This window comes from Solanum verrucosum, unplaced genomic scaffold (assembly GCF_900185275.1).
Source record: "Solanum verrucosum unplaced genomic scaffold, falcon-dt-bn FXZP01000060.1, whole genome shotgun sequence".
Lineage (NCBI taxonomy): Eukaryota > Viridiplantae > Streptophyta > Magnoliopsida > Solanales > Solanaceae > Solanum > Solanum verrucosum.
The window spans coordinates 5,750,551-5,773,392 of NW_026020129.1; the positions used below are offsets into that span (position 1 = coordinate 5,750,551).

General features: G+C 29.9%; 2 protein-coding genes across 2 annotated transcripts in view; one reads left to right on the top strand and one right to left on the bottom strand.

Moving 5' to 3' along the window:
• Positions 1-22,842, bottom strand: part of LOC125827067 (lon protease homolog 2, peroxisomal) — an 85,815-nt gene that overhangs the window by 14,608 nt on the left and 48,365 nt on the right. The gene's annotated exons all lie outside the window — the stretch shown is intronic.
• On the top strand, positions 14,261-22,078 carry LOC125827079 (uncharacterized). The gene is made up of 5 exons (XM_049506442.1): positions 14,261-14,618; positions 19,528-19,589; positions 20,555-20,645; positions 21,066-21,168; positions 21,239-22,078. The coding sequence occupies exons 1-5, from the start codon at positions 14,431-14,433 to the stop codon at positions 21,914-21,916; spliced, it is 1,122 nt and encodes a 373-aa protein (XP_049362399.1). The 5' UTR covers positions 14,261-14,430; the 3' UTR covers positions 21,917-22,078.

The window sequence follows — 22,842 nt, forward strand, 5'->3', positions numbered from 1 at the left end:
TTTTTTTTAAAATAAGTGCAACCCCCCCACCCCCTCCAAAATTCATTTTTATTTATTATATTAAATGGAAATAAATATTTACTTTTCTTTATTAAATTAAAAAATTAAAACATAATTTATTAATTAATTTCTAATTTATTTGTATTACTTCCTCTATCCACTTTTAAGGGCCATTTCGTATTATCAAGGATGTATTATAGAATCTAATACATGTATTAGTTATCATATTATTTAGTATGATTTTTAGCCTAGATATAATTAATATATGCTTAGTTATACACCTTATTCAGTATTATAGAGTGTACAATTGATATATAGCAAAATATAATATTAGCAATACATGAACTATTAATACATGGATAAGCATGAATAAAGATAAAATGTCTTTAATATACCAAATAAAAAATATATAAAATAATTGTAACATAATTAATTTCAATATTATTAATATGTGTTATTAAGTACTTTTTTAATGCACTGCCAAACGATTTTAGAATTTGTTCATCCGTTAATCATTGTCTCTTTAATTTGCAGGAGTCAAAATTGTTAACTATTCTTTTCAAAATTATTGAATTTATCAAATTCCTTTTCCCCCAATATGGTTGTCTTTTCTACTTTTCAAGAGTCATATAAAATTTTCTTTTGGCTAATATATGAATTAGGTTGTCATCTGGCAATGCATTTTCTAGATATAAATAAAAGATTTATTTTAAAAAATAATCTAATTTTATACGTATACTATAATAACTAACTATATATAAAGATTAAATATTGACCACAAAGAATGAAATTTTATTTTAAAAAATGTTGTAGGCCCTTTTCTTTTTTTTAGTTGGGTAGGAGTTAGTTCCTACATGTTTCAATTAATTTTACGAAGAATTGTCATTTGTAGTAGTACAAGTGTTGAGATACTCGATATGTTTGCAAAGGTTTGACTAAATAGAAAAAAAATAAATCTAGTATTCTTACTTCGTTAAAATTTACACATGAAATATTATATTTCTCAATAATTTTATTGATAAATTAGATTACGCTGTTTAATACAAAAATATTCAATTTCTCCAATATTTTGAGCATATGTCAAACTAATAATGTTTCCTTACACACATTCATGTCATTAGTAATAATTAAAATTAATGATATCATAAGAAAGTTAAGCTTTATCCCATTGTTCCTCCTATATCTACATTTACCTTTCAAACTATTGTAGAAAGGTAGAAAGATTCATTGCGATAAAAATGTAGTATTCATCTTAGCTTTACTACTAGAAATGAAACGGTATATGGATTAAGATAAATGATTAAGCATAATTTTTACTTATATAAATTATAATATATGTATTATAGTTGCTTGGCATTTTGAGGACAATATGGTCATTTTTGTTAGTTTTGTGCATTGAATTAAAGGAGTTATATATATACTCAAATGGATGAGAAAAATATCTTCATTTCCTCGAAATATCTTTGGGAAGAATTATTTATTGAGCTCAATTACAAAGCATGGTGGATCCCCCACCCTTTATTTTTCTTTAATCATTTGACTTGAATTAATTTATATTTATGTGATATAATTTTATTTTAAAAGAGGATATTCTTATAATAAATTTTAAATTTTAAACTCAAATTTATATGATAAAAATGTTATATGACTTTCGATAAGAAAATAAATATTGCTGAAGAATTGTTCAAGCTCATATAAAATATGAACTCTGACTATCTCTGCACGAACCCAAAATTAAACATTTGATGCCAATTGTGGTTCCACCCTTGTAGTCTCGCATTTAAATTTGTGTATTATAGTAAATATGACTCCATAACTTTCAAATTATAATATATAATTCTAATTAATATAAAGTTCAAATTCTAAATACTATAGAATATGGTTTATAATTGGGTGAACAATAAGTTGGATGGATGACGATTCAATTGATGGACCAGTGTGGTTGTCGACATATAAAGAGAGGGTCCCACATTTTAAAGGGATCCTTGTGGGTCCCAATCTATGTGGATGCCACGTGGTGTAATGGATAGGGATAGACTTAGAAAACTAAGGTCTACGTTAAAAAAAAAATTTGGATAGAAAAGTCAATAGCCACCTCATGATTAATGCAATATCTTACACGTTGTACTCAAATTTTCCATGCAAAAATATTCTATCTTATCTCTTTTTTTTTTAAGTTATTAATTGGTAAAGTCGTGATTAAAAAGTTTAGGTGACGATTTGAGTCAAGTATAAATAAAAATCTTTAAAGTTTTTCCGCTTAAATAAGTAAATACGAATTTTGAATTTATGATGTTAAATTAAAAATATGTAGAATATATTAAATTGTTATTTGTTAAATATGATATGTAGAAAGTTAGAATTTAAAAAATTATAAAAAGAGATGCATTCTTTTTTGGAAGCTTACATAAATCTCACTAGTTTAACAGTTAATTACTTAGGTATACTTTATGTTGCAATATTAAGTATCATATCAGATTTTGGTGCATACAGATACGTTCAGATACATGCATCTCGAGATACATGGGGTCAAAATTAAGTGTAAATTGTTCTAGATACCATTGTATCTAGGGGTGTTCACGGGTCGGTTTGGATCGGTTATTGGTCAAAACCAAAACCAAACCAACTTAATCGGTTTTAAAATTATCAAAACCAAACCAAATCAAATATAATATACATTTATCGGTTTGGTGGTTATCGGTTATTAACCATACACAAAATTAAATAAAAGAAAAAACTCATTCAAAATGTGAAAAAAGTGACAACAATCCATTCAAAACAAAAAATAGTTAGAATGACTTAAATTACCAAACTTTCGATCACTGAATTTACTATCAATAAAGCTTTAAAATTCACTATATTGGCCTAGAAGGAAGAGACAATAACATTTTCAATCCTACAAAGAATTGTACTCATATACATGAAATCAATAAGAAAAATGTTTTCACCTTGGGTATTTTTGCTTTCAATAAGTAAAGTTTAAAGAAATTTGAATGAAAACATATATATAAGATCTTTCAAATTGTTTATAAAAATAATATATTAAGTATGTATATTAATAAAATATATGTATGTAATTCATCGGTTTGGTTCGGTTATTTCTTCGGTTTTTTTGAATAAAACCATAACCAAACCAAATAATACCGGTTTTAAAAAATCTAAAACCAAACCCAAATAAAATCGGTTTGGTTTGGTTTTTTGGTTTGGATCGATTTTTATATTGTATCCAAATGGATTCGTATGTATCTGGAATACATAACAAATATTGCTTTACATGTATTTGAGATTCATAACAAATCTCATCCACCTCCCTTTCCATCTTGCTCGCCTCCCTCCCTATTTTAGTGTATCTGATAACAAAAATACATGTATCTAAGGATATATTTTTCAATATTTGGTAGGAATCCATTAATTAGTGGTAAGATACGTAATATTTTGAAAATATAAATAATAATAATATATATGATAGTGAAATATGTTTAATTATATAATTTCTCCTTTCTTTTAAAATGGATTGATATTTGAAAAGAAAAGTAAAACAAAAAAAATTAGGCTTTTGATCCATTGACACAAACGGAACCAACTTATGTTTTGACAAGAGTTTGATTCTCCTCGGGCGCTTAATTATATTCTTTTTAATTTAAGATAACTGAAAATTTTGATGATGATTTAATTGATCTCTTTGTGTGCTTAATTCTTTTTAATTTAAGATAGCTGAAAAATCATAAATTTTAAATTTTGAATTCGCTGTCACTATGGAACTAATCGTTTATAGTGAAATGTTGATTTTTTGAGTCCGGAGCCTAAAGGGGCAAAAAAAATTGATAAAAATTCTAAAAAGGCACATCAAATTTTTTTCTAACAAAAAGGGCAAAATCGCTACTGATAGCGATTTTGTTTGACGCCGTTAACAGATCAAAATCGGAGTCAATTCCCTAAATGATCACCCAAGTTTAGGGAATTGCCTTGAAATATCATTTATGTTTCATTTAAGACCAAAATATCACTCAACTATCACTATTTTCCTCCTAATATACTTGACACTCCAAAAGTCTCACTCTCTCCTAGTTGGCATGACATGTCATTAAAGTTTTTTTTTTAATAATATACTAATTTAATTCATTAAACCCATTTAACTAAAATAATGATCATATATTTTTTTAAAGATTTATTAGTTTATTAAGAATAAATTTTCATACTTAAGAATCATTTATCATAATTTTTTTTTTTTTTTTATGTGATGATGAATAGTTTTTAAAAAATTATCATAATGTCATCAATTTTGAATAATTATAAACACATATATTCAAAAAAAAATATTAATATATAAATTACTTACGAATGTCAACTTACATCAATTAATCTATATTATATAATGGATCAATAATATTAAGGATCAATTAACTACTAAAAAATAATTAATTGGGTGCTTTGAAATTCATATATATATACTTGCAATATCTTTTTTTTAAAAAGAAAATAGAAAGTGAATAATATTTATATTATAAAATAAATTTTGATCTTTATTTATCAGTATATTAATCTCATATAATATGTATATTATTGAATTAAAATAGGAAATTCAATTAATTATTACTTGTATTTCATAAATTTGGGATGAGATAAGAATATATATTGGTGTTTAATTGTATGAGAAGTTAAAATATAATATAATATAATATAGAATAAAACAATAATAAAAAAATTAAATTTTAAAAAAGCTAAATAATAATTTTCTCTTTCATACCAACTTTTTTGTCAACCTTACAAATTTATTTGAATACTTTTATGAAAAAAAAAAATTAAAATTTTCAAATAATTTACTTAGAAATTTTAAAAACTACCGGGTAATAATTGTACACAGAGATTTTTCATTGAATTTTGTTTAGTAAAAATATATAAAGGAATTAGATTTTTTAATTTTTTTTATAATCTTCACAAATTCTCATGTAATTTATATATTTGTTTTGTAGAGACATAAGTTTGATGAATTAAATAGGTCTATTATTTTTTAAAATGATGATTTAATGACATGACGTATCAACTAGAATAGAAGGAGACTTTTGAGGTATTTAGTATTATTTTTTGGATCAAAAATATAATATTATTCACTTTCTATTTTTTAAAAAAAATAAATATTGTAAGCATGAATTTCAAAATACACAATTAATATTATTGTAATAGTTAATTGACCTTTAATATTATTGATTCATTATACAATTTATGATTAACTGATGTAAGTTAGCATTCATGCGTGATTTGTATATCAATTTTTTTTGAATGTATGTGTTTATAAGTATTCAAAATTAATGATATTATAATACGTTTTAAAAACCTATTCTTCATAACATAAAAAAATAAAAAATTTAATTATGATAAAATATTCTTAAGTATGAACATTTATTCTTAATAAACTAATGTAACTTTTAAAAAAATAATATGATCATGGCTTATTTTAGTTAAATGAGTTTAATGAATTAAATAGGTCTATTATTAAAAAAAAGACTTTAATGACATGTCATGTCAAATAGGAGAGAGTGAGGCTTTTGGAGTGTCAAGTATATTTGGAGGAAAATAGTGATAGTTGAGTGATATTTTGGTCCTAAATGAAACATAAATGATATTTCAAGGCAATTCTCTAAACTTGGGTGACCATTTAGGGAATTGACTCATCAAAATCGCTGCCCTATCAGCAATTTTTGTCCAACTTTTTTTTTTTTTCAGAAAATCGCTGTCCGTACAACATTTTTGTGATTTTTTTTTTAAAAAATTAAAATCATTGTTGTGGCAGAGTTTTTATAAAAATAAATTTATTTTATTTTTTTGGAAATCGCTGCCAAGACAGCGATTTTCGTTATTTTTTTTAAATAGCTGTTGTTGCAGCATTATTATAAATTTTGTGGAATTTTTTTTTTTCTAACCAAAAGGGTAAAATCGCTACTGACGTAGCGATTTTGTTTGACGCCGTTAACAGATCAAAATCGCTGCTCTATCAGCGATTTTGTCCAACTTTTTTTTTTCTTCAGAAAATCGCTGTTTGTACAGCATTTTTGTGATTTTTTTTTTAAAAAAATTAAAATCATTGTTGTGGCAGAGTTTTTATAAAAATAAATTTGTTTTCATAAAAACACTGCCACAACAGTTATTTTAATTTTTTTTTAAAAAATTTGCAAAAACGCTGCACGGGCAGCGATTTTCTGAAAAAAAATAAAAATAAAGTTGGACAAAATCGTTGATAGGGCAGCGATTTTGATCTGTTAACGGCGTCAAACAAAATCGCCATGTCAGTAACAATTTTGCCCTTTTGGTTAGAAAAAAAATTGATGTGCCCTTTTGAAATTTTTATCAATTTTTTTTTGCCCTTTAGGCTCTGGACTCCTATTTTTTTGTCATGACGCTAACTAAAGAAAGTTACATATAACTAAATAATCCGATCATTATAATTATAATAATAAGAAAAAATATAAGCCATATATAAAAAAAAGTAAACCTAACAAAAATATTGGACTTCTCACAAGTTTTCCATTCTACCAAATATGATGATTCTGTTTGGCAACATGTTTTTATAGAATTCCAACAATTTTTGAATTGCAATTTGCAAACGTAATATTTTGACGCACTAGGTGACGTGAAGACAACTTATGGTGTTAAATAAAAATAAATTTTAAACCTAACTTAAATATTTAAAGCAAGTTTGAGAGAAGGATTTTTAAAAATATTCGAGGAGATCACCAGGAACTTAATGTTTATCGATTTGAGACTCAACACTTCCCCGTATATCCAACAACACTGCAACATTTGATGAAATAATGAATTGAGTTGAACTTGAATCTGATACCATGTTAAGAAATGAATCTTAATCTTGACTCAATCATAAAAATTAGCTTATGAGGGACGGATAGATCAAGATCATATAAGAAGACCAAACAAAGAATTTTCAATTAGTGCTAGTTTATCTCATTAGAAAAAAAGTTTCGCTTTAAAAATTTTTAAAAAATAGTGTTGGAAATTGAATAAACCTTTACAATATTAATTTTTTGGACGGTACAGTTTAGCTATTTTTTGTGTGTAGTAGTCTGATCATCAAAATATTATATATTGTATTATTTTCATTTTTTAGTTGTTTGCTAACTAAGGAAAGTTATATCCAATTTACTTTGAAATAGACTGATCATTAAAATATTATATTTTCATGAAAATTCATGTGTGTACAGAAGTAAACCTAACAAATACATAATAGGTTCACATTTCCAATCTTTCCATCTTATATATAACTCCCTCAATTTTTAATTTATTTGTTTAATTTTAATTTGTCAAAATTTTAAAAAGTAAAAAAAAAAACTTTTGAATATTATGATCTCAGACTAAACGTATATAAAATATATCAAAATATATTTTAATCTTATAATCTTAAACATGTCATGAGATAAATTAAATTAAAGAATTGTCAGACAAAATATTATTTCTAAAATAAATAAGACAAACAAATTAAAATAAACGAGTAAAAATTTATACATAGTAGAATTTGGGGGGGGGGGGGGGGGTGACGAACTTGTGCCGGTGTCACCAATGCAACGTTATGATGAGGTACTCAATGAAATATAATTTGCCTCATGTTTGAAATGCCTAGGTCTTTCTTAGTAATTGTTTTTCCGAGTTATTATTTTAATTGAATAATGAATAATTCAGTAATATGAACAACGACTGTTTACCTATTAAAAACAGTTAATTGATATGGTGTACGTAGTAGATGGGTTATTGCTATTCCTTTTTTTCAATAGAGGTCTTGGTATATCGAGTTTTGAATATAAAAAGATTTCGATTAGAAAACACTAAAAAATCCGAATTAGTCGATTTTAGGTGTGAGAACACTAACTAACTTACCTAGTCAACTTCTTTCTAGTTTATCTCCTATAAATATATCGTATCATCCCACATATATAAATGATTCGCGATTCAGATCCAATATCCAACATAACAAGAGAGTCTAATTTAATATAGTTGCTAATTAATGACATTATATTGCTAAGATGCCTTACAAAGTAATTAAAAATATCGAACATTATGACTATTGTTGTTCGTGCTTAATTTAGATTGTAGTAGGAATAGACCAAGGACAAGAAGAAAGTTCAAACACGAGTTTTTCAAGATTAATTCAATATTGCACTATCAACTACTTTTTGGTTGTGTAGGAAGTTTGGTAGGGTTCCTCTTCTCACCGGCCTCTTGTATAATATTCTAGCTAAAGTCCGTTTCAATTTATTTGTCTGATTTCAATTTAGTATTGAGTTTCAGAATGTTTAAATTTTATGAAGTTAAATTAATTAAAGATATGTATAATATATTAAAATGTTATTTAATCTAATAATCTTAAACTTATCATGTGAAAAAATAGAATTAAATAAAAAAAGGAATACATTTTGTAAAACAGAATAATTGAAAGAAAAATATGACCGACAAATTTGAAACGAAGGAAGTATTTAATTACTTTGTAAAAAATGACGTTTTAGTGATGGTGTCATCATATGTAACGTCAGTCGTGACAATATGTAAAAATTAAAATCAACTAAAGATATTATAATGCAATGCTACAAATTGTCCATAAAAATTGTCACTTTTTTGGGTGCTTTTGGTGAAAGTCAAACTACTATAATCAATAATTATCAATATTGTGGAGTGCATAGAATTTCTTCCTAGTTGTCATAGACTCATTTCGGCTTATAATTTCGTCTTTTGCGTTGATCTTTGAAAGTTAGAAATAAAATTTTAGTTTCTTCAGTTCTATATTAGTTTAATATTAATAAAAAAAATTGATTGATATTTTACGTAAATAAAACCAATTACATTTAAAAATGTTAATGATAAATTAATAAAACACATGTTTGACTTGTAGTTTTCTTTTAAAAAAAATTATGTGAAAGAGAAATGCGATAACTAACATAGACTACTAGAGTATTTTTATAAGAAACTTTTAGAAGGCAAATTCAAAATTGTCTTTTTAGTACCTACATTTTAGGAATCATGCATAGCTCAGAGTAGGTACCATAGTTATGTCGATCATAGGTGTTGGCCGTTGAGGTTTGTAGTTGTTGATAGGGCATTCCTCCGTGTGTCGCCAATGAAAGGCATGTTGAGGTTCGGGATGCGGAGCAAGCTTAGCTGATATTTGAGTTTAAGAAATCTAAAATATTTTTAACACATAATATGGTATGATATTATTCATTTTAGGCGAATTCAGTATGATTTTTCTTAAAGGGCATCTTATAAGTAGCTAGCTTTCTTTCTTTCCCACATCAATGTAGACTTCACACCATACATGAAATTTACCAATTGATGGTACACCTTTGTCTTGCATATAAAACTCTCAATATAATATTAAGTGTTTTTTTTCTTTTTCTTTTGAACAATATTATCGTAATGTCTAAAACAAATATTGTTTTATTGCATAATGAAACAAAATCTCAATTGAATGAAAAAACAAACAGCCCCCCACTCCCCCCCCCCCCCACCCCTCCACACTCTTAAAAAACAACTTCCTCAGTTAGAGTTTGTCGCATCAGACTTGTCTAGTGTGATTTACATTCTTTATGTAGTTCAAGTTAATTCAGTATGCACTCAAAAAATAACAATTACAAATTTTCTTTAAAGTATAAACAAATAAAACTTTATACGAATGAAATTCATTTGTATTTTTTTTAAGTAGTCAGTATGCAATTGAAACTGAATACTACTTTCATTAGTTGAGAGAAAATAACATAAATAGTCTCTTAACTATAGGAGTAAGTCTAAAATGGTCCCTTAACTATACACTTAATGAATTTAGTCCTTTAACTATTCAAAAACTTATTAGCTTTGGTCCCTTAACTATACACTTAACAGATTTAGTCCTTTAACCATTCAAAAACTTACTAGCTTTGGTCCCTTAACTATACACTTACCGATTTTAGTCCCTTAACTATAAACTTAATAATTTTAGTCCTTTAAGTATTCAAAAACTTATCAGGTTTTGCCTTTGTCCATTTTTTAAATTTAGGTTTATATTAACGGGAATCTTCGTGAAATTAAATCTTTAACCCATTTTTAAGTTGTTATCCTATCCCCGCCCTTTTTCTTCAAACCACTCTTATGAAAAGAACAATAACGTCAACGATTCAAAATAAAATTAATGAGGAAATAAGATATAAGTCCTAATTTTATTCCATGGAGGATAAAATTAAGCATATAATTGTTGTTAATGGCTTGAATATGCTAATTAGTGCAGATTTTATTTAATTTACTCAAATTTCTTTACATAAAATAAACTGAATAGAATAATAAAATTGATCCATTTAAAAAAATTGCATATCTACCATTTTATAAATTTCAATTTCTGAAAAATTAAACAAATTCTGCTCAATGAAGTTGTTGGAGTACAAACTTTGAATTTAACGGGTAATAATTTTTTTTCTTTTTAATAATAAAGTTTAGCATATTCAAGTCCTTAGTAGCAATAATATGCTTCATTTTATCCTCAGTTGAGTAAAATTATGACTTATACTTTTTTTCCTCGTGAATTTTATTTTAAATCGTTGAGGTTAAGGTTCTTCGCATAAGGTTAATTTGAAAAAAAAAGTAGTGGAGAGAGAGAAACAACATAAAAAATTGCTAAAGGATTTAATTTCTCGAGGCATAGATGCCTTTAATATAAACCTAAGTTTTTTGTATTAAAAAAATGGACAAAGACCAAACCTAATAAGTTTTTGAATACTTAAAGGACTAAAATCGGTAAGTTTATAGTTAAGGGACTAAAATCGGTGAGCGTATAGTTCAGAGACCAAAACTAATAAGTTTTTGAATAGCTAAAGAACTAAATTCATTAAGTGTATAGTTAAGGGACCATTTTAGATCTACTTTTATAGTTAAAGGACTATTTATATCATTTTCTCCATTAGTTGACATAACATTTAATTGTACGCAAAACCCACACAAAAAATCACATTAAATTTTCTATAGAAATTTTTTTACCGGTAGAAGGTCTCCTAGTTTTTTTCATTTATATTTAGGTGGGCAGCCAATTGGGCTCCAATAAATGGGATGCATAGTATTGTACAAACTAATGGTCCACTATGTTTAGATGAATCGACTACACATGTAAATAATTTTTATATTATTATCTCATTTTAATTATCAGTTATAAATAGATCATTTATTTTATTTTTAAATTTTAAAAAGACTAACATAAATAATTTTTTCGTGGGAGATGACATATATTTCGTAAAATTAGTCAAAATATATGAAAACTGGCCCGACTACGACCATAAAAGAATAAAAAATTTCTAGTGACATGAAAGTATAGAAATTTCGTTCCACAATTCGACGTGTATATAGTCAATAGCCACCTTATGAATGCAAATTGTTACACTTATAATTGCTATGAAAGGAAGCTTACGTGGTGGTGAACTTAAATAAACAATATTAAATTTGATCATCATCTCCATCATTGAATACAGTATTAAATAACTAAAACAAATTTATCTTGAAGCAATTTATATTATATTATAAGAAATTTGGTCAAATTGAACAACTAAATAAATGGACTTTTAGTGTTAGATTCGTAGTCCATTTTTTGGTTGTGCTTGTTCATTTAATAAAGTACTGATATATACTAAGCAACTCGACAGGTTTGAGTTTTTAGAATGATGAAAAAAAATCGAGTAAATTTTTTAAAAATTGATTTTGAAATAAACGAATATATTAGACATTAAATGCGAAATAAAAAATGTAAAATGTCGATAACACGAAAATGTTGCAAAATTTTCAAGCTTAGTGTGTACTAACAACAGTGGCAAGTTGAAATTGTCATATTTCCTAGCATAAAAGTGTGACTTTCATTTTAGTAAGAGAAATAAATAAATAATTTGGATTTTTTGGGTAATGCTAAATGACCAGAAATTTAAAAAGTCTATAATATCTTTTTTATTTTAAAATAAATTGATCATTTTTCCATTTTTTAATTAAAATGTATTAAAATTAAAAGGGTAAAATGTTCAAAAAAGTAAAATAACATAGTATGAAATATATTATTTTACCATTCTGGCTAAATTCTGACCAAACGGATATATATATATATATATATTATAAAATAAGAAAAGTGAAACGTTTAAAATAGTCAAATTTCTAGAACGTGACACGTGTTAGCCATGATATCACCAAATGTTAGTGGTCCGGACTTAAGGCGTAGCAATTAAGTTAACTAAATACTATATTTTTATAATGTAACGCTCAAAAATATACTCTTTGAAATTGTGAAGTACAATTACAAAAAAGTAGAGGATTCGGAAAGGCGAATGAGAGAGAGGAAAGAAGCGAGACATGAAAGATACATTTGTTAGATATAATGTATTTAAAGATAAATATAATTTATCTAATTAAAAATAATTCAAACGAAATATGTAAATTGTAATTATTAAAATTATTATTGCATTAAATAAATAACATCTATACTAATGTGCTTTATGAAAGTCGATCTTAATTAATTCACTCTTTAAATTTTGATACTTTTTAAGTCGATATAAGTAGCCTTTTAATCATATATATAGATAGATAGATAGAGTACAACTAAAGCGTACTTCTTGAGTGACAAATGTAACTAGACTAGATCTTTGTTATGCTCTTTATATTATTGACATGGTTCAATATAGAGATGCAAAGTATGATTTATTTAATTCTTATGTTATTGCCTAGTCCTAATTATTTGAATGCATATGATTTGATTGTTATAAAATATTTGATCATCTAATTTACAAAATATAAAAATAATATATTTTATACTAAATATACACATTATATATATATATATATATATATTGCCTATATTAATAAACTAATTGAACAAAAGGTAATAGATATATACCTAACTTTCTCTAGAAAAAAGTTGCTCTGGGCTCAGCTCAGACTAGGGATGGCGATTGGCCTGGTTGGGTTAAATTTGTGTGGGTTAAAATGGTCAAGACCCAATCTAATCCAAATTTGTTTAGGCCAAAATGAATTGGGGTAAAACGGGTCATAACTCAATCCGTCAATTTTTACTAAGTTTTAATAGCTTTATTTGTTATTTTATAAGCTTTTAGTATCTATTTTTCTCTCTCTTTATTATAACTATATATAACATATAAAATAAAATAAAAAGTTCTTAATAATATTTTGACAAGATTTCTCAAAAATCAAATTGGGTAACATATCAACCCAATTTTTAATGGGTTAACATGAGTTGGGTTGAACTAACAAATGGGTAGGTCAATAATCAATCCAAACCTAAATGAATTGGATCAAGCTGGACGGGTTGAGTTTAGTTTTGTCCCCCCTAACTCAGGCCCAACAAATTTGGTATGATAAAAAGTTCAAATAAATCAACCCAACTTAGTATTACCGTCAAACCTTGTTGTACCGACAATATTTCTTTGAAAATTTTATGTTTACTATAAGAAATAATGTATTTGTTAACTAATTTCATTAAAAAAATTAGTAGCATACATGATGGGCACTATTTATATACTAGTTTTTTCTTTTAATATTTGTACGAGATTTATTATGATTTACTATGTGCATGACATTAATGATGATTATCATGAATATCTTAATATTTTTTTTATACATATGATATTTCTTACAAATAATTTTATATGATATGTGAGTATGTTTTTCAAAGAGTGTACCACCATAATGAATGCCATTGTTGCTATAGGTAGAATGTTGTTATAAAAAAATAAAATATAAAATCGAGTCTAACGAAAATTAGGACGTTATAATGAAGTGCAAATATAAAAAAACTTGATTGCATATTATATCTTGCTTGATTTAGCTTCACTTGATTTGATATCTAAGGCTAATTGTCAATTATTCAATTTAACCAATTATTTTTTTTAAAAAAATTATATCATAAATATTTTTTTAATTTTTTTTTTAATTTATTGTGTATTATCATGATTAGGTTTTTTAGAACTATTCTGATCATCTCAGTTTCTGAATTTCAATATTTTATTTTATTTAAATAGGAAAAAATTCCAGATATTGGTCAACTTTAGATATTAAATCCTTTGAAAATAACTTTAGATTCTGACAAGAAAAAAGAAATCTAATTACGTGAAAAAAACAATTGAATTTATTTTTTTATAAATTACCAATGAGGACCTCAATAAGTATAACTCCATAAGGTAAATGTAAGGGCAAAACAGTCCTATAATTCCTTGATATAAAACCAAATCTTTTATGACTGATGAGCCTTTTACCCAATCGAAGACAATTCTGTAGAACATTTCAGCAGCAAAACGGAGCAATTGAACCCACGCGCCGCCGCAGTTAACCGTTACGAGAATTCTTTCTCGGTTGCTCCACCAGCTCAATGAATGAAAGAGTAAAGGTGAAGCCTTTGAATGCCTAAGTTGTTCATCAATGGCTGCATCGTCGCCTGCCCTAAGTAATCAGAGCGCCGATAACGCTCCGTCACCGTCACCTGCACCCGCCGTTCCCACCGCAACCGCTGCTGCCTTTTCCAGCCTTCCGACGACAAACGCATCAAAAAATCTCCGAGGTCTTAATAAGCCGAAGTGCATAAAGTGCGGCAATGTTGCTCGCTCAAGGTGATCTCTTTGTTCTTTGTCGTTTCTGTATAGCATTTTTTCAGTTTATTCCATTGAAATTGTGCTTCAGAAACCCTAATTCCCAGTTTTATTCGGTTCATAAGTGTATGTCCATGATTATTGCACATATCTTGTACTTTCTAAGTGTAGTTTTATGCTACGTTGCTTGGATGAACTCAGAGATTTAAGTGTTCCCTTGAATTATGTGTTGTATTAATGTTAGTGGAACCAGATACCTAAGTGATAGTTGAAAAATCTGTTTGATAGAGAGGGCTAATTTTACAAGTTAAATGAACTTGAGGTTTTGAAAGTTGAACAAATTGTATAGGGAGTACTATTTTAAGTGGAATGCAGTCAAACCGTTCAGAATTTTTCCAAATGGAAAGAATATCATTTAAATTTTAAGCAAATGCAGTATCTATGTATAATTAGTAGACAGATTAACACAAATGCAGTTTATTAAGGGCCAGGGAATCATTTGGTCATTCCTTCTTGATGTGATTACTGCTTTCAGATTTCATGTTCTTAACCACTGGATTTTGTCTAGAAGATGGCTGAAATTGAGTGGCCTTTAGTATTTGGTTCAATTGCAGCTCGTCAGTCTCTCAAGAGAAAGGAAGAATCTTTGTACACAACCGAAGAAACAATGAATTTGACATGTATCACTGTAGAGATAAAATGAATTATTTGTAGGCTCTCGTTTGTGGCAGAGTGTTGGCCAGTCAAGAATGCCCACGTTCAGAAGATGAAGGTAGCGGAGATGAGAATACTCAAATAAATGTGTGTGCATATTGGGAGAGATATGATTGAGAACATAGCTATATGGGACAAGGTGGGAGTGACCTCTGTAGCGGACAAGATGAGGGAAGTAAGGGTGAGATGGTTTGTACATGTGAATAGAAGGTGCCAGTGAGAAGTTGTGAGACATTCACTATAGCAGGAGTCAAGAGAGGTAGTAGAAGCAAGCCGAAGAAGATTTGGGGGGGGGGGGGAGTGATTAAACATGATATGACACGGAGTGAGGACATGATCTTACATTCGAAGGTATGAAGGTGGAGGATTAGGGTAGAAGGTTAGTACTTAGTCGAGTGTTATCGTGCTTTTAGTAGTATGATTTAGGTATCAAGTACTTCCCTTTTATCCAATGTGTATTAGTATCTGTTGCTACACTTGTTTTGTACATTTTTATTTTGTTGTTCTCTTGTTCTTTCTTACTTTCAAGCATCAGCTTCATTTCTTTTGAGCCAAGGGTTTACCGGAATCTCTACCCCACAAAGGTAGAGGTAAGATCCTACCCTTCCTAAACCCCAGTTGTGGGATTACACTAGGTATGTTCTTGTTGTAGTTGTTGCTCGTTTGGGTTTGGAAGGTTTCTGAATAATTTAAATTCATTTATTTTTGTGCATGCATTTGTCAGGTCCATTAATTGTTTGTGGAAACAATCACTTAGTGCTTTACATTTGAAATATAAGCTGATTGTTAGGTTGCTTCAAACACTAAATCATTTGGTTTGGTTACTCAGAGAATCCCAAGCAAAGCAATCTAAGCAATTCCAGGTTACAAAGCAAATCAAAATGCCATTTCATCCCCATCGATTATACAAAATAAACTAGAGCTTTTACACACAGATATGTTGATGGTGATCCGATACTGCTAGTAAGAGGAGTGTCTTATTACTTAGCTGGATGAGCTGACAGTATTCGATTTGCCAATTTTCAGAGAAGAGGCCTGGAAATACGAGTTAGATGACTCTGTTGTTGCATTGACCATCTATTGTTAGCTTCAGTAGTAGGTGCAAATTTAGAATCTAGAGGGTTCTCGTGGAACTGGATGATTGTTTTAGGTTTGATGGAGTTACATGGGCCTATCTATGGTATTGCTCGGGAAAAAGAAGTTTTGAATAGGGGGAGCAACACCTGTAAGATACTCGTTGGAAACCAAATTTGGTGTGACTGATTAAATTTTCTTTATCAGATCCTTGCGGACAGAATATTTTGCCACAAACATTTCACTTTGGATGTTAGTCGGTTAGATTACTAGTTGAGCGTGTCAGAGATAAATTTGGATTTTGCTTCCTCATATTTACAACATTGTGCATTAGTTATTTGCTTTGGTATGCAACAATATATCACTTTTCTTAGAGCCTGTTTGGACTGACTTATTTTAGGTGCTTTTAAGCTAAAATAACTTTCAAGCACTTTTGAAGTATTTGAATAAAATTAAGAAGTGTTTACAAGAACTTTCTAAGCCAATCCAAACAGGCTCTTAGTCATCATATTTTACTTATAAAACAAAAGGACAGTTTTCTGATAAGTTTTTCCCTCTTTTTTTCTGATTTTGTTATGGTATACTTGGAGAGTTTTGTGAAAGCAAGGTACTTTTAGATAGGGAAACATGTTCAAATAATGTCAGTATTCTAGAAATAATACGGAAAAGGAAAAGTCTTATGAGAATACACCGTCATAGATATATATTTTTATTAACAGAAACAAGAAGTGAAATATTACTTGCATTATCGATTACTTAAGTCGAAAGAAAGGTTATAATCATGTAACTTCTTTAATGGGTGAATTAACAAAATGATATGTTTTCTCCACCCGATTCAATTCTTAAATTTTTTAATTTCAGTGGCATGAGAATAAGTGTCTTTACAGTTTGCAACTTTGCTTGTTTAATTTCTCTGATCATGCTGTGGACTCGCCTTTTCATACTTTAGTGTGGAAGTTATAATAGGTATCAAAATTTAACTACCATTTTTTACTTGTATAAAATATAAAAAAGAAGTTCAACTACCATTTTTTCTTTATTTTTAGTTTCCTCATCCGTTTTTCGGTGACACTTCTTTTTATCAAGAACTGATGTATTCTCTTTAGCTCTCGTAGTATGTACAAAGTGAAATAAAGGTTTACTTCTTTGAGGTTGTAGTGGAATGATATTTTATTTCCCTTAACTTTTTAATGGTTAGATGTTCTAAAAGTGATTATGACAATTCTTTTCGTCAAGAGCTTGTGTGGTCACTTTAGCAATCTAGTGTACTTGCACTGTAAACTAAGAAGTTACTTATTTAAGCACTAACGAAGTGCTATTTCTGCTTGATCATCCTTTCAATTTTACATTCATAAGGCAAAGACCTTTTGATGAAGCTGCAGTCTTAAGGGTACAATTTTATATAGCAATTACTCCGCAATCGAGAAAGCGGGCAACTTTTGCACCCCCTTCCACTTTTGCTAAATGATTTTGCTTTTTCATGGAAAATAAAGACAGATGATTAAATTTAAATTTCTCTCCCTGAAAAGCAGGGAAAAGTTAAATTTCACGTCAATTTTGAAGCTGTTACAAGTCATAACTGAGACTTGTCATCATTCGACACCTTTAATTGTTGTCATTATGACAGAAATCTAATGCTCGATATTAGTAGCCAGTTCGTCAAAGTCTGACACAAGAGAAGTTAATATTAATTGACTAACTAATCAAAAGAGGAATAATTCATTAACTATAATGAAAATCGCCTTATAACTTGTGTCTGTTTCCCCTCTTTCCTCTATTCCTCCGTCCTTTCTCTCTATCTGTGTAAAAGAAATTTTAAAGAAACTGGGTAAGGTAGAAATGGAGGAAGATATCAATGGTGATGCAGACAGGTGATTCTATTTTTAAGCTTCAGATAGCAGTACTCCATCACCTTTTACTATTTCTCGTAGCATTTTGTCAAATATTTGATCATCTGCTTTCTTAGCCTTACTTGATAATTACATTGGTGTATTCTTTGATTCTATTCTATAAGTAATTTGATGTGAATTATTACCCTCTATTGCAAGTGTAGACAATAAAATTATGATTATTTTGGAGTGGTGAGCTTGGCCCCTTGGTGCTAAGTGAGTGGTATTCGATCTCAGGATCTGGGGGTTAGGGCTGGAAGTTGAACATTGAGTAAATCTCTAGGTTTAAAATATGTTTCTTTTAGCAGGCAATGGTAATCTCTGGGCAGAATAATGGTAATCGTGAAAGAAGCTAAAAAGATTCCTTGCAAACACTGAGTCTAATCTAGTTGGACTAAGCCTTAATCCCAATTAGTTGGTGTTGGATCTTTTGCCACTATTGTATTCTGTTTTTTGCTTATGGATTTTAAAAGATTGTCTATCATTTGAGACAACTAGCCTCCATATGATTTTAAGTCAGCCTCATCTATTTTAACACCTTCAATCGTCATAGTGACCGCACTGATGAACTTGTGCATATGAGGGTTTACGTATGACATAACCATATTATCTCCATGTGTACTACTTGTATGTTCGGTGGGATCTAATCATTTCTAGTCTTATATGATCACATAGTTATCTTTAACATTCTTATTTCTGCTTCACTTATCTTGTGTATGTCTAATCTTGTCGTATGACCAGTAAGTTTAAAACCACAGCAGAACTCTGAACATCTCCTTTGTTCATATACATTTTAACCATGATCCTCCTTCTCCATTCGGTATCTCTCTATTTCTTAACATAACATTGAATAGCTTGATAATGAGTACGACTCTAAACCTTTTTAAGGCATTAGAAGGTGTCGTTTCTAACACAAATATTTCTAACCTTCATATTTTTCATGGCATCCTTTACTTTCAAGGCTTCAATTGTACATGGAAGAGTTTCTGTCTTGCATGATCTACCAAGATATGTTAAGTTACCCTCATGATTTAAGTTGATCAATTAATCAAAGTAGCATCACGATACCTCATTGATTTCATTCTCTCATGTCAAAACCTTTTTGGTATTGCTTTTAATTTACTTATTTAAAGTTTTAATTCCTATTTTCTCTCATTCTTGCTGGTTTATTCATGCCCCCCCCCCCCCCCCCCCCCCCCCTTCTTTCTCCTCTCTTCATATGTTGTCTTTCTAATGGGTGATAATCTTTGCAGGTGTCCATTCCAGTCATGCAAAAGCTGCTGTGCAAAAGCGCAAAATCCCTGTCATATTCATGGTATGATCAACTTAAAAATTTCACAGCTGCTCTTAGTATTCCTCAATTCTAGTTAATAAATTGCACCTATGCCTTTTTGTTATGTACGGTGAAGAATTTGCTCTTTTTAGTATTATCTTTTATTTATCGTATTTTTTTAATCTTATATTTACCTTACTCTAAGATTCTTTTTTGTCTCCAATAATGCTATTATGAAGTTTAACGTCTAAAGATGGGCACAGTGCTTCATTTGATTTATTCCTGGCTTTAAAATTTAAAAGAGTATCATCAAACTTGGACTAGAGGCCTGGAACCTAAAGCCTTCCCCTTTCAGATTACTTGTGAGTTATTGCGGCACTGAGAATCTTTGAAATTGGTTACCAGGAGGTCCCAGATGCTTACCGGCTTACTTATTCGTTCACCAGATGTTGGTTGTGAGTAGTAGAGAAACATGCCACCACATGTAGACATGATTAAAATTTGCCCTCCAACTAGAGTCAGGCATCTGTAAGGGTAGTGTGGAGTACCTGATACCCAACCATAGTTGTTGGGGAATCATGGCTTCATGGTTTGAGTATCTGTAGATGTTTTCCGCATTAGAGTAATTGTTCCAAGCCAAAAAGAAAAGGAATATTTTTAGCTTCACACTATCAACCATGGCATTAACATTTGGTGTAATTTTTGTTTTGACATCATTAGGATGTTATGTGGTAATGAACTGCATTTGGGGCTTTTGACATGTAACCGATTAGTCAACTTTTCATTGACTGCCTAGTTCTTTAAAAAGTTGAAAGGATCACATATTTAAAAGTCATCAGATGAAAGAGACTGATAGCAGGGACTTTAGCACACCTTCTGTTAAGGCAATTTCTTGTTTCTTAGAAGCTTTTACTAAAGGGCTGCCTGATAGAGAAAATGTTCTAATGTGATTCTATTACTCCTTTCTTCTGCTCAAGAATATGTATTCTTTATTTGGCCTTGTGCAGTTCTGAAAGGTGGTTCAACTCTTCCAGATAAGATACCAGCTTCTGGGTCTCCTGTGGTGGACCAGCAGTCCACTGAAGCATCTCACGCTGGGTAAGTTTTACTCAAATATGCATGATCACGTTTACATATGACAGCCTTAGTGATGAACAGTTTGACTGTTACTGTACCAACCATCTATGATGTAAAGAGTAAGTTACAACCATCAGCTGTCTCAGTTAACAATCCTTCATTAGAAAAATGCGCTTCGAGGATCCTTCATTTTGATGTGATCTCTTCTGCATTTGCATTGCAAGTTCTTGGCACTCAATTTTTTTTATGGTATTTGATTATTATGTTACCTTCTTTGGAATAATCTGTTGAATAACTAGGGTTTGTCACATGCATTTCCATATCTACTGCATGCTCCCGCACCCAAATCTTCTGTTAATTTAGGCAGAATAAATTTCTGATTACTGAGCTTCTTGCTCTTTAGGTAGAATATTGTATTAACTTTTATTTTCTTTACTCAAGGAGCTCGCACAGAGCTGTTTCACTTCGTCAACTTTCCACCAATTTTGCACAATTCAATAATTTGCAGACCCCACTAAGGTCGAGGAGGCCACTGAGCAGAAAGGTATGTGGAGTTTTTGTGTTTTCTCCATGAGTTTACTTTAAAAAAAATTGACCTTAATGATAAACTACAGGATGCACAAGTCATAAACGAATGGAGGTTTATGCAGTTGAAGGAATACAGGGACAGCAACATTGCAGCTGAAAATGAAGCTTTTGATCGGTACATGCAGAATATTGGTCTATTAGAAGAGGTGTTTGGAGTGAATTCTGCAGAGGATGAGAAGAATGAGGATGGTTCGACAGAAGATGAGAATGAAGCAATGATGAACCGAGTGAAGTTACAGCTTAGGTCAGATCCAGTTAGAATAGAGAATACCAGAAAGAGAATGCAATATGTCATAGATCAGGGATTGAGGAAGGTAAGGAAGTTGGAGGCAGGTGACAATGCTACTGACCTTAATGATCTAGATGCACTTGGCAAAAAGAAAAAGGCCAAGACTGCTGAAGCTGAGCATGTTGCAGCATTCACTGATCTGATGGATAAGTTGAACAAAGCTCGAAATGAGGAAGACCTGAAAGTTTGCTGGGAGATGAAGTCCCAGCTATTTAACCAACCTAAAAAAGAAAAGCAAGCAGAGCCAGAAGATGCAGAGGCATCCATTGAGCAGAGTTTGAAAGCTAGTGTCCCGCCAACAATGCCATGGGGTCATTCTCAACCTAAGTGGTTTAGCACAGTTACTATTGATGATGAAGAACTTCGTCGAATTAATGAAGAGTTTGATTCACTTGAGGATATAGAAGAACTGTAACTTTATACAATCTTTAGGTTGGGTTGTAAGTCATGTAGCCATTAGTTAGGGGCGCGATTTCGCGGTCTGATATTTCAAGTTTCATGTTGTTATATAGCGACTAGTGAATGGTTGACAAGTTATAGTGCATGGTGCACAGTTTAATGGTGATCCATTTTATGGAATTTGTGGGAAATCAGTCTTCACCACCTATTTTAGGTGTCTGTTTTATTTCATGCTAACTGGACTTTGGCCCATGAATGAAAGTCCAACTCATATATATTTTGATCCTTCTGGGGTTACTCCCCCAATCTAGCAGGCCTTTTGTTTAACAGTTCTGTGGTTTTGGACAAATCAAGATCAAGGGGAAACCTCTTCATACAAATCAAGTCTTTTGTATTTGTTCCTAATATCTAGCCATGAACTTCACAAATAACAACATACCCAGTGAAATCTCACAAAGTGGGGTTTGGAGAGGGTAAAGTGTATGCAGACCTTACTACTATGTCGTGGAGATAGAGAGGTTGTTTCCGAAAAACCCTTGGCTCAAGTGCATGTGCATCCAACCCAAGTAGCAAAAGAAGAAAACAATGGAAGAAATGAGAGAAAAATAATAACATCAAGATAGTGTGATAAAACCATGAACTTCACCAAAAAGATCCTTAATCACTCCCATATCTAATACTATATATTTTTTTTAAGGTCAAGTGACCAAATGCAAATATGAAATGACTTTGGAAATTGGGGTTATCATTTTCCTTTTACATAATTGGGCATGTAGTAATTGATAGTTGGTAGAAGTCCAGAGAGGAAACCCATCACTAGTAATGTGAAAAACTGAAAGTTAAAAATGACATAATATCCACTTGCTTCCATCAACAAGAAGCCTAAATCCACTACCTCAATTACCACCAAGAATCAGTAAATCAATATTTATTGACCACTTT

Excerpts from the sequence above, each read along its gene's own strand:
- LOC125827079 (XM_049506442.1), top strand. The coding sequence starts at position 14,431 with ATGGCTGCATCGTCGCCTGCCCTAAGTAATCAGAGCGCCGATAACGCT. Across the intron at positions 14,619-19,527 it reads GGCAATGTTGCTCGCTCAAG|GTGTCCATTCCAGTCATGCA; the intron begins GTGATCTCTTTG and ends TAATCTTTGCAG. Across the intron at positions 21,169-21,238 it reads GGAGGCCACTGAGCAGAAAG|GATGCACAAGTCATAAACGA; the intron begins GTATGTGGAGTT and ends GATAAACTACAG.